Raw genomic sequence first — 12,547 nt, 5'->3', positions numbered from 1 at the left:
GCTGGGCGACGCGTGTGCAGGATGTGTTCACCACAGGCAAGCTCCTCGCCCTCTGCCTCATCATCGTTATGGGCATCGTGCAGATCTGCAAGGGTAAATAATAACAGTGCAGTCCATGGTGCAGCGTATCAGATCCATTCACTCATTAACATCACTCAGATAAACATAATGTACTCGTATTGTTTTCTATATTTGAAAAAAATGTCAGCTTGCCTCCTTATATTTAGCATATTTTCTGGTTGCATATACAAGAACTCATTCCAGTATTATTTCATTCAGTTCCTGCTTTCCAAATGTTTTATATGTCTTAGCTGCAGTCATAAATAATAAAGCAATTTTCTTTCTTTCTAATCAACCTCACCATAAATCACCAAACAGACAAGTTGAGTTTTTCCTTAAAATTGATGACAGTAACACAAATTTATTATTCCAAAATGTTTTTAGTTCTTGACATTTCCAGAACATATTCTTTAATTATTTTTGCATTATCAGCAAAAACAAAAAACAAAAAAGAAACATGATATACATGTGTTCATGTATGTAAATACTGGCATTTCAAAGAGTGAGATATGTGCAATTTTTAATATGTAATTTGTATTTTGTACAACAAGATGTTTCTGACAGAACATTAATATACCCTCCATAATATATATAATATATGTGTGTGTGTGTGTGTGGTTCAGGTATTCCTAAAATGTCTCCAGGATGGCAAAACCAGGAATCTTGTGGACATTTTTTGGTCCTCATGAGGAAAACAGTTTATAAATCATACTAAATGATGTTTTTTGAAAATGTAATAATGCAGAAAGTTTACTGAGGGTTGTGTTTAAGTTTATGTTTAGGGGATAGAATATAGTTTATACATGCAATATAAAATTATGTCTATGGAACGTCCCCATAAAACATGGAAACATTTTGAGGTCAGTATGATTTTTGTTTTGGAAAGAGTCTCTTTTGCTGCAAGGCTGCATTTATTTGTTCAGAAATGCATTAAAAAAAATAGCAATATTGTGAAATATTACAATTTGAAAGAAATGTTTTCTATTTTAATATATTTTACATGTAATCTATGTGATTTTCTGTAACATGATCCTTCAAAATTAATTATAATATGCAGATTTGGTGCTCAAGACACATTTATTATTAGTGTTGAAAACAGTTGCGATGCTTCATATTTTTGTGGGGGTCGTGATGGCAAAAAATGAGCAAAAATAAATACAGTCTAAATTATGTATCAGAGCAAGGAAACAACGAAAGCTTGTTTAACTCATGTGAAGCGTTAGATGTGTACATAAAAGGGCTTGAATATAAGAGGGCAGGCATTAAGCTAAGAGTATTACATAGGCATACTTTTCATATTTGACCCATTTTAGCACTATAAACAAAAGAGCACAAATCCATTAAGCACAGGCAGGCTCACATGAAGTCGACTGTCATGCTGGGCCGTTTGTAGTCTGCTGCTTTCATGTGCTTGATATCCCAAGGACAAAAAAAGGAGCGCTGAATGCCTTCTCAAACAAATCCTCAAAGAAAGAACCATTGATTTTGATAATGGAAAGTGTACTCTACAGTGCATAATATGCTTTCCTGCAGTAAATGAAGAATATCACTCATCATGCAGTAGTTAATACAACTTTCTCCATTCCATTTGGATACTCTCTACATATTAATTCAAGCACAGCACATAACATGCTCCTGTGTTTTGTGTCTCCAGGTCATTTTTATTGGTTGGAGCCAGAACATGCATTTCAGCCTTTCCAGCCCTATGACATGGGCCGCATTGCGCTCGCTATCCTCCAGGGCTCCTTCGCTTATGCAGGCTGGAACTTTCTTAACTATGTAACAGAAGAGCTCATCGACCCCTACAGGTACACTGTCATTGGTCAGGGATGATGTACAGTCAGCCGGTCACAAAATAAAAACAAAAAACAGCATGTTATTTGCAGATACGTGTTCCATCCGCCAGCTGGAGTGGCCATGATCTCCACCAGAGGGCACTCCTCCCGTCTCTTTTGCTTTCCCATCATGAACTACATTTCCCATAACCCATTGCCTCGGCTCATTTGCATTTATAATTATGTGTTTTCACTAGTGATGGGAAATTGAGGCTTTCATCAAATTGTGGCGAAAAAATGTTTAGTTACTCGAAGCTTTTAACACAATTAGCGACATCTGGTGGTCAGACTTGTTTTCTCCGACATATCTAACAAATCATTGCGGATATATGGTTTGAAAAAGCACGTGACCAAACAAGGCTTCGGAAGCCTGTGACATACAAGAGCGGGATCAATCTGGGATCAATACAGATCTATCTGATATAATCTAAATTAATTTGTGCCAGTGAGACTCATGACCTTCATGAGTCATGTGTAGTCTTGTGATTGATTCACATATTGATCAATAATATCATATATACAAGTATGTGATCATAATTTAAAAGGTTAGTTCAGCCAAAAATTAAAATTCTGTCATTAATTACTCACCCTCATGTCATTCCACACCTGTAAGACCTTCGAGTTTTTTTATGGTTTTTTTCATGACATGCAAGAAAAAAAAAATGTAATCATGTGCACGATTTACTAATTCGTTCCCTCGATTTATAAATCATGCGCATGATTGTCCGGGGCTCTGTATTTTTTTTAATCTCCCATAGAAAGATACTAAAGACATGGTTAAAATAGTCAACGTGACCACAGTGGTATGTTATGAAGCGACGAGAATACTTTTTGTGCGCAAAAGCAAAACAAATATAATGACTTTATTCAACAATCTCGGAAAAAATACAGGTGACGCAATAAGCACCGTGCAGCGCTTCCGTGTTTATGTCCGAATGCCGGCTCGGCTTTGGCCAATAATGAGTCAGCATTCTGATGTAGAACCTGGAAGCGCTGCAATGTGTCTTCAACGTAAACTGCATAGGAGAATGACAGGGGAGAGAGAAATTTGTTGAATAAATTGTTATTTTTGTTTTGTTTTTTGCGCACAAAAAGTATTCTCGTCGCTTCTTAATATTAAGGTTGAATCACTGCAGTCTCATGGACTATTTTAACGATGTCTTTACTACTTTTCTGGACCTATGGGAGATGAAAAAAAACTCTCAGATTTCATCAAAAATATCTTAATTTGTGTTCTGAAGATGAATGAAGGTTTTACGGATGTGGAACGACATGAGGGTGTGTAATTAATGACAGAAATTTAAAGGTGCCATCGAACGTTTTTTTTACAAGATGTAATATAAGTCTAAGGTCTCCCCTGAATGTGTCTGTGAAGTTTCAGCTCAAAATACCCCATAGATTTTTTTTAATTAATTTTTTTAACTGCCTATTTTGAGGCATAATTAGAAATGCGCCGATTCAGGCTGCGGCCCCTTTAAATGCTCGTGCTCTCCGCCTCCTCCTGAGCTCTCGACTCTAACAAATTTCACACAGCTAATATAGCCCTCAAAATGGATCTTTACAAAGTGTTCGTCATGCAACGTGTCTAATCGCATAAGTATAGTATTTGTTTGGATGTTTACATTTGATTCTGAATGAGTTTGAAAGTGGCTAACGGCTAATGCTACACTGTTGGAGAGATTTATAAAGAATGAAGTTGTGTTTATGAATTATACAGACTGCAAGTGTTTAAAAATGAAAATAGCGACAGTCTTGTCTCCGTGAATACAGTAAGAAACGATGGTAACTTTAACCACATTTAACAGTACATTAGTAACATGCTAACGAAACATTTAGAAAGACAATTTACAAATATCACTAAAAATATCATGTAATCATGGATCATGTCAGTTATTATTGCTCCATTTTTCGCTATTGTTCTTGCTTGCTTACCTAGTCTGATGTTCAGCTGTGCACATCCAGACGTTAATCTCTTGTCTAATGCCTTGAACATGGGCTGGCATATGCAAATATTGGGGGCGTACATATTAATGATCCCAACTGTTACGTAACAGTCCGTGTTATGTTGAGATTTGCCTGTTCTTCGGAGGTCTTTTAAACAAATTTCCATGTACTAAACTCTTGTTATTCAACTATGCCAAAGGTAAATTCAATTTTCAATTCGATGGCACCTTTAATTTTTGGGTGAACTAACCCTTTAATTATTGATGTGAGTAGTTGAAAATATATTTTGGGTGAGCTGTTTGGGTGTGCCCTTACATTCTGTTCAGGGTCTCAGCTATAAAACATGATTAAATGCAATAGAGGTGTGACGTGCATTCAGTTTCTGTGTAGTGTTGAGGTTACAGTTGACACAAAACTATTCTGCTGAATCCTAAATAAGTGTACACACACACACACACACACTCTTACTCTCTTGCATACTCTCTCTCTCTCTCTCTCAAAATACAGTTGTTTGCATGTCTTGATCTCCTACTGAGAGCCCTTGAAGTGACAGGATAATTATTTCCCTTTTATGTATCAGGTGGGCTCGTGAAGCGCCAATTTTTTCAAACCAGCTGACCTTCCGATACTGCATGAAGTTCAAAGCTTCAAACATCAGTCACGTGGGATTGTCATTTCGATACAAGCATTGATATAGTATGTGATACAATAGTGCTTTGAAAACTGCGTCGGAGCATCGGAGCCCCGGTATCAACCGTCCCATCACTAGTTTTCACTCACTCATTGCGAAGTCTTGTCAGTGTTACACTGCATTTCTGAGCGCTTTATCCTGGTTCCGTGTTATGATCTCGATCTTACGGTTATGGTCTCCCTGGATTTGTTATTATCTAGGTACACTCTAAAAAATGCTGGGTTAAAAACAACCCAAGTTGGGTTGAAAATGGACAGACCCAGCGGTAGGGTTAAATGTTTGACCAACCTGCTGGGTAGTTTTATTTAACTCAACTATTGTTTAAAAATTACTGTAGTGCTTAATTAAAATTAACCCAAAGTATGTTGGAAATGAACATTTATTAATGTTCAATGAATAATTATTAAACAATAAACATTTATTAAATTGCTTATTAATAAATTTATATTAATAAACTATTAAATTTATATTAATAAAATATTAAAGCTTATTAATAAACATTCACCTTTTGTCTATTATCGTTGCCTCTAATTGCATCTGGTTTTTAATTTCCCAACTATTTTGGGTTCATTTTAAGCTAGCCATATAGCAATTTTTAAACAATAGTTGGTTTAAATAAAACTACCCAGCAGGTTGGGCAAACATTTAACCCAACTGCTAGGTTAAAACAACCCAATTGCTGGGTTTGTCCATTTTCAACCCAACTTGGGTTGTTTTTAACCCAGCATTTTTTAGAGTGTAGTTTGCTCTGTTATTTGGATTATGATTGTGGATTTTCATTATTAAAGCCAACCAAAGTCTCAGAGCAGTATGTGACAAAATGTCACTTTTCATACAAACTGTCACGTATTAACAACATACATAACTGTTTCATCTGGTGTCTCGATTCGATTGACATTAATAATATAAAAGACATCAAATCAGTGTGGTGAGAAGCCATAGGAAGGAAAAATCATAAATGAGATCTCAATTTGTCTCCTAGACTTTATTGAAATTGAATGGAAAGTGAATGGAGACTTTTGGCAACTAATCTGCTTCTCACATTTGTCTGGTGAGAAAGAAATCTCATATATCAAGTAAATTCATGTTTCAGAGGAGATTTCAACAGTATCTGTTTAGGATTATCAAGGTTTATCATGAAACCAATACTAAAAAATCTGAGATTTCCGAAGGATTTCTCATCAAATTCTTCCAAGAAAAAGTTAGCGGAGCTATGCCATTTTATCGTGTTTGTTGTATGTCTGTGATTTGTATCTGTTTTTATTTCTCCCGAGGCATTTTATGAGAAACATCTGAGACGGCGTGAACACCACTGAGAATGCTGTTAATTTTTTCTGAGAACATGCAGACATTTTTATGATCATTAATGTATAACTAATGGGGTGAAGAACTGTACATAATATAAATTTTTAAATACAGTAGAATTCCCGCTCGGGCTTCGCCCATAAAGATTCAACCCATGTTTTAATTTTCTTTACAGGAATCTGCCTCGTGCAATCTTCATCTCAGTCCCTCTGGTCACTTTTGTCTATGTGTTTGCGAATATTGCGTATGTTACAGCTATGAGCCCTCAGGAACTGCTGGCCTCCAATGCTGTTGCTGTGGTGAGAACATTATTGAATACTTCCTTCATTAGAAACATTAAACAGCCTATTCATCAGTATCAGATCTGACATTATTGCTGCTATACCTGTATAAACTTGATCGGTTTTCACCTTTCTCTTGCCTTCTTTAATCTCCATCAGACGTTTGGTGAAAAGCTGCTCGGGGTGATGTCATGGATCATGCCCATCTCCGTGGCTCTGTCCACCTTCGGAGGGGTCAACGGTTCCCTTTTCACGTCATCTCGGTCAATCTTAAAGTTTCTCATTTGCTCCTTCAGTTTGCACTGCATCATTATCAGGTTGACTGACAGTTAGTCTTTCTCAGGTTGTTCTTTGCAGGTGCGAGGGAGGGTCATCTTCCCCGTCTGCTGGCAATGATTCACGTGAACCGCTGCACACCCATCCCCGCTTTGCTTTTCACTGTGAGCTCTTTATTTCTTCCCTAAATTATGCAAAAAGATGCTTGAATGTTAAACAAATACTGGTTTATTTTATAGTGTTTATCAACTCTGCTGATGTTGTGCACCAGTGACATTTACACCCTCATCAACTACGTTGGTTTCATCAACTACCTGTTTTATGGAGTCACTGTTGCCGGGCAGATTGTGCTCCGCATCAAAGAACCGGACATACATCGGCCAATCAAGGTACGGCTAATCTTATTTACTTTATTTTGTAGTTTTGACATAGTGTTAAACCTCAAGAGCTGTCAGCATTCGCCGTGAACAGTAATTATGTATAATTATAGATTTATTTGTACTGTGCATTTGTAGTCCTTCACTGTAATCAACAGGTTTCACTCCACAGGTGAGCTTGGCATGGCCAGTAATTTTCCTGATTTTCTGGGCATTCCTGCTGATCTTCTCTCTGTACTCGGAGCCGCTGGTGTGCGGCATCGGTCTGGCCATCATGTTGTCGGGTGTTCCTGTATATCTATGTGGCGTATATTGGGAAAACAAGCCCAAGAGCTTCAGCTCTTTTGTTGGTATGACTTTAGATGATTTACAAATGTCAGTTTCATTTGCATTAGACCACACAGGTTGTGAATGAGGCCTGCGGAGGCTACTAAAGCCTGCTGTTTTCTGTCTACATAGCTAAAGTGACACACTTGGGGCAGAAGCTGTGCATGGTGGTTTATCCCGCTGAGGAGGACAGAGATGGAAATGAAGACAAAGAGGAAGCTGGATAGGATTACATGAAGTAACTTTATCCATTGATGGATTATTATTCAACAGCTAATCTTAAGCAATATGAGTTAGGTAGGTTTTGAAAATGCAAAACAGACATGCACACAACTGTGGAGAGTAATTTAATAATTTAAAAGTAGTTCTTTTCATTTATAAGACTGGCCTTAAGAAATGTCCTTGATGCAATACTGCCACCCACTGGCAAGATTATTAGATGCAGTATAAATATTGGGTTACACTTGTTGTTGAAGCATACTTACGCAAATAATTACTGAGTAATATTAATTAACTACATGTACTTACTATAGGGTTGAGGTTTAGTTTAGATTTAGTTGATTGTAATTATGCATCAATTACTGTACTAAGTGCATGTAACTTCAGTAACACCTTAAAATAAAGTGTTACAAAATATTGTTGCTGCCACTGATACAGAGAATTTTGTATTTTTATATCGAGCATATTATCTGATGTTTTCTTGATCAGTCTCTGGTGTTTGTATTCCCTAAATTTCAAATTTCCCTCTGTTTTAAAATGGCTGAGTAATCATGGTGAAAATAAACACATTTTTGCATTTGTTGCGTGCAGTTGTTTAACTTTTATTCACATTTAAGACTTTTTGAAAATATATTTTGACCCAAAGCAACAGAAACAGCAAATGAGGAGAGAAAGAAAGAAAGAAAGAAGTCAGTATAATAAATGCATGTTATTTACCGGCATGGAATCTTGCCAGCATGGAAAATGTCTGTAATTTAGGAGTAAATGGGAAGAATAGCCTGCTGTGTTACACAACCCACATCCTACACCCTGCTTTCATGGTGGACAAGGACAACAAAACACGTCCAGATCTCTGTTACACTGTTGGCCTTTACAGTGAAGGTAAAAACCAGCACCGTTTGTTGACTGGAGAACTTTACTTTAAACTGTCCCATTTCAGCACTATAGGGCCTTTATCAAGGTTTAAATATATTTTATAAGTTAAAAGAAATACATTTATACAAACTAAAGCCGTTTAAAATCAGAATGTGGTAATTAGTGTGACGTCTACCAGATAAAATACATTATGTAATATGTTATACAATGTGCTGCTATTATACAGACCCACAGTGTTTAAAACAGTGTGACTTTATTTCACTACAGTCATGTCCATTCTTAGGAAAACAAGTGAGATCTACACCCCAATCCCTCAATGCACAGTGCTGTCTAAGATCAGAGTTGGCAGAGTTCAGATCCTGAACAAATACTGCATGAATGAATGTCAGTTGTGTTTCTCTCTAGAGGTTCATTAGACACTCATTTCTTTTCTAATCACTATCCCGACAGTATTGCTCTATCAACAAATTGTAAACTTGTCATTCTATGTGGATCTGGGCTCAGATATCAACTTTTCACTTCCTACTAGAACAGCCTATTCCAGTTTACCAAGTTCCTTTTTATGAAAGACTAGTATCTGATACATACCAGTAACTTCTACCTAATGAACAGTTACACCACTGTTCAAAAGTTTAGGGTAGGTTTTGAGAAATTCATATTTTTATTAGACAAGAGTGTATTAAATTGATCAAAAGTGACAATAAAGACATATTGTTATGATGTTACAAGATTCCAAGTTCAAACAAATGATGTTCTTTTGAAATAATACTGAAAAAAATGCATTGCGGTTTCTACAGAAATATTTATCAGCAACTGTTTTCAGAATTGATAATTATAAGAAATGTTACTTGAGCACCAAATAACAATATTAGAATGATTTGTGAAGGATCACAAATATCTTTATTTTAAAATATATTCAAATTGAAAAATATATCACAATATTAATGTATTTTTTATTTAATAAATGGAGCTATGTTGAGTTTAAAGGGATAGTTCACCCAAAAATTAAAATTCTGTCATTAATTACTCAATTACCCTCATGTCATTCCACACCTGTCAAACTTTCGTTCATCTTCAGAACTCAAATTAAGATGAAATCTAAGAGATTTCTGTCCCTCCATTGACAGTCTACGCAACTACCACTTTAAAGCCCCAGAAAGGTAAAGACATCATCAACACAACACGCATGCAACGTGGTGCTCTCATGAACAAGGGTCGGAGAATAATATTTTGTAAACAAAGTGGTAAATTATGAACATTTTTTTTTTTTTTTAAATAATTAGAAATTAAATAATTAAAGGATTATAAGGGATTTAAGGGAATAAAGAAGAAATAAAAACGGCAAAAGAAGTTCTAGGTATAATTATAGTGGTGAAGTAGTCCATTTAAACTCTTTGCAAATAATATTTTATTTAAAAATATGCACACATTCACTCTTGTATGGAGGCCCGTTTCCGCCGCTAAATAAAAAAAATAAAAACAGTAATTGCGACCTTTTATCTCACAATTGCAAGTTTATATTTCACAATTTAGACTGTTTTTCTCACAATTCTAACTTTTTTCTCACAATTGCGAGTTATAAAGTCACAATTCTGAGATATAAACTCGCAATTGCAAGTAGGGCTGTAACGATATGCGATATGAAATCGAAATCGCGATACGCAGGTCCACGAACCTGTATCGCGATGTGAGAAGGCAGAATCGCGACACACCCCTTCCAACTCCCAGAGTTATCCTTCCTGTCCAGATCCAATGCTACCACATTTTTAAATTACTATAAGTATTAGGGGTGTAACGATTTATCGTAGATGGTGTGTCTCAATCAGCTCTCTAGTTCAGTAAGTGTTTCGGGCACACATTGAATCTTGCAAGCAGGTTTAAACGTTTCTCATGTCAGTCTCATACATGGTCGCGTGAGAAAAGTCGTGGCTTTCTTTCACCGCAGTGCACAGCACCAGCTGTGCTCACAGAAAAGCAAAAGACGCTTGCGATGCTTTGCTTTAAGAAGTTCTGTGGGGCTGTTCACATATTGCGTCTTTTCCGCGTGCAAGTCAGTTATTATTATAAAAAATGTAGCCGCGCGGCAGGCGCGCTCATAATGGGATCAACGCGGTCGCGACGCGCATGCAATTCTCAAACTTCTCAGAATGCCGCAAGCGCACCGCAGGTCGTGTGACAAGAATCAACCGATCAGCTATGGCCTTTCCGTAACAAAACATCAAAAGCTCAGCCGAACAGCTGATCATAGCTGTACATGGTGGTTTTTATATCTTATCTCCATCAATATATCTCGTAGTAAAACTAATGCAAGGGCTAGAAATCATTTATCCTTTGCAGAAACATCCTGATCCTCTTGGAGAGCTCAGTTCATGGTTGCATAGCAACGACCGACGCCACGGGAGCGCAAGCGCTTTGGAAAGAAGGAGAAGCGGTGCGGCCGCGCCTTCCACGCGTTTTTAGACGCGATATGTGAACGGCCCCTATTCATAATTCTAAGTTCATGTTAAATTTAACATTTTTTTTCAGTGACAGACAGCCCTATTCAACTGTTAATTTGAATACAGAAGTTTTTTATTAAAATTTTATATTTATTTATTTTATTGAAATGTTGTATGTACAACATGTATGTACAACAAGGGAAATTATTGAAATTTGTTCATGTTTTTTTAATAAATCTTGTTTGAATTTCAGTTTCATTTTGTTCAAAATATCGTGATACGTATCGTATCGTGAACTCTGTATCGAGATACGTACCGTATCGTGACCTGAGCGTATCGTTACACCCCTAATTGCAAGATATAAAGTCAAAATTGCGAGAAAAAAAGTTTCACACAATTGTGAGTTTATATCTCACGATTGTAAGAAAAAAACTTTATATCATGCAATTGCGAGTTTATATCTCAGAATTCTGACTTTTTTTCTCAATTGCGAGTTATAAAGTCAGAATTGCGAGAAAAAAAGTCAGGAAAAAAAGTCAGGTAAAAAAGTTGCAATTTTATTTTTTATTTAGTGGTGGAAATGGGCTTCCATACTCTTGTTTGTATGTCTAATATGTCAAAAAATGTACAAAAAAAATAAATAAATTAAAAAAAAGTGTCGTCTTGTCACATTCATGACATCATTTAAATGATATAATCAATTCAAAACGGAGAAATTCAATAAAAAAGTAGTTTGCATCACTGTATTTTACTGTAGGTCGTTAAACATATCCATAGTAAAACAGTTGTCAAATATTAAATGTTTAGCTACTTACATCTTCCCACGCACTCTTTCACTGTAAAAACTAAAAGCGTTGCATTGGAATTCACACTCAGTGAATTGTCATTTTGACATTGACGAGCGCTGCTAGACCGCTGAGGCAGACCATCATAACAATGTAACTTTTTAAACTGTATGTCATCCTAACAACAAACAGAGCAGTGCTTACTGGAGAGCAGCATTAAGAAATATCAAATATTGGGGGGGAATTTGGCCATTTCCCCTCAATGCCTATGGTGGTTACGGCCCTGCTCTCGTCGCTTCATAAAACTGAAGTTAAACCACTGGAGTCACATGGATTACTATAATGATGATGTCTTTACTACCTTTATGGTGCTTGAAAGTGGTAGTTGCGTAGACTGTCAATGGAGAGACAGAAATCTCTCAGATTTAATCAAAAATATCTTAAACTGTGTTCTGAAGATGAACGAAGGTCTTACAGGTGTGCAACGACATGAGGGTGAGTAGCCTAATTAATGACAGCATTTTCATTTTTGGGTGAACTATCCCTTTAAGACCTCAACACACACACACAAACGTGCTAGCCTCAAACTTTTGAATGGTTTAGGCTAGTAAACAGTCTAAAGTGACATCTGAAACTCTGAAAAAAAACATGATTTTAATTATTTTACTGATTTAAAGGAAAAAGTAGGCTAGTATAGGTACTTAGTTACTTTGAAAAATAGACTACTTAATTATTTACAACTAATAAAATTAGTAATAACGTACCGAATTAAACGTTTAAACGGCTGACCATACTTTGTAATATTCACTGAATAATTTACTTTCAAAACAGACGAAACATCAGTAAATAGTTCGCGGGTCCTTTAAATACACACCGCACACAAGTATTTTCCAGTTCCAGAGCAGCTGGACGGGAATGAATGGCACACCCGGATGGCGGAAGTTGCGCTGTACTATGAGGCTTATGTACACATTTGTAAATGCTGTTACAGCGTAAAGTTGCTCGTGGAGTAAAATACCTCGTCTGGTTACCATCTTAAGGTTAAACAGAAGAGGAGGAGCGGATGAATTAGGCGCTCAGCAGCCGGCAGACTTCGGCGATTGGAATTACTGCGCGGCCAAAGGTAAGACGAT

The 12,547-nt window shown here is 36.5% G+C and overlaps 1 protein-coding gene across 1 annotated transcript in view; it reads left to right on the top strand.

The window, feature by feature from the left end:
* Positions 1-7,897, top strand: part of slc7a8b (solute carrier family 7 member 8b) — a 16,435-nt gene extending 8,538 nt beyond the window's left edge. Inside the window, exons 4-11 of the mRNA XM_048164227.1 lie at positions 1-93; positions 1,715-1,868; positions 6,011-6,134; positions 6,276-6,379; positions 6,460-6,556; positions 6,632-6,781; positions 6,942-7,119; positions 7,229-7,897. The exon at positions 1-93 is cut by the window's left edge and continues 33 nt beyond it. Coding sequence (XP_048020184.1) covers positions 1-93; positions 1,715-1,868; positions 6,011-6,134; positions 6,276-6,379; positions 6,460-6,556; positions 6,632-6,781; positions 6,942-7,119; positions 7,229-7,323 — 995 coding nt within the window. The 3' untranslated portion in view covers positions 7,324-7,897. The remainder of the gene's footprint in view (positions 94-1,714; positions 1,869-6,010; positions 6,135-6,275; positions 6,380-6,459; positions 6,557-6,631; positions 6,782-6,941; positions 7,120-7,228) is intronic.
* The last annotated feature ends 4,650 nt before the right edge of the window (positions 7,898-12,547 follow it).

Source organism: Megalobrama amblycephala, linkage group LG17 (genome assembly GCF_018812025.1).
Source record: "Megalobrama amblycephala isolate DHTTF-2021 linkage group LG17, ASM1881202v1, whole genome shotgun sequence".
Lineage (NCBI taxonomy): Eukaryota > Metazoa > Chordata > Actinopteri > Cypriniformes > Xenocyprididae > Megalobrama > Megalobrama amblycephala.
This window is presented reverse-complemented; position numbering and strand designations above follow the sequence as displayed.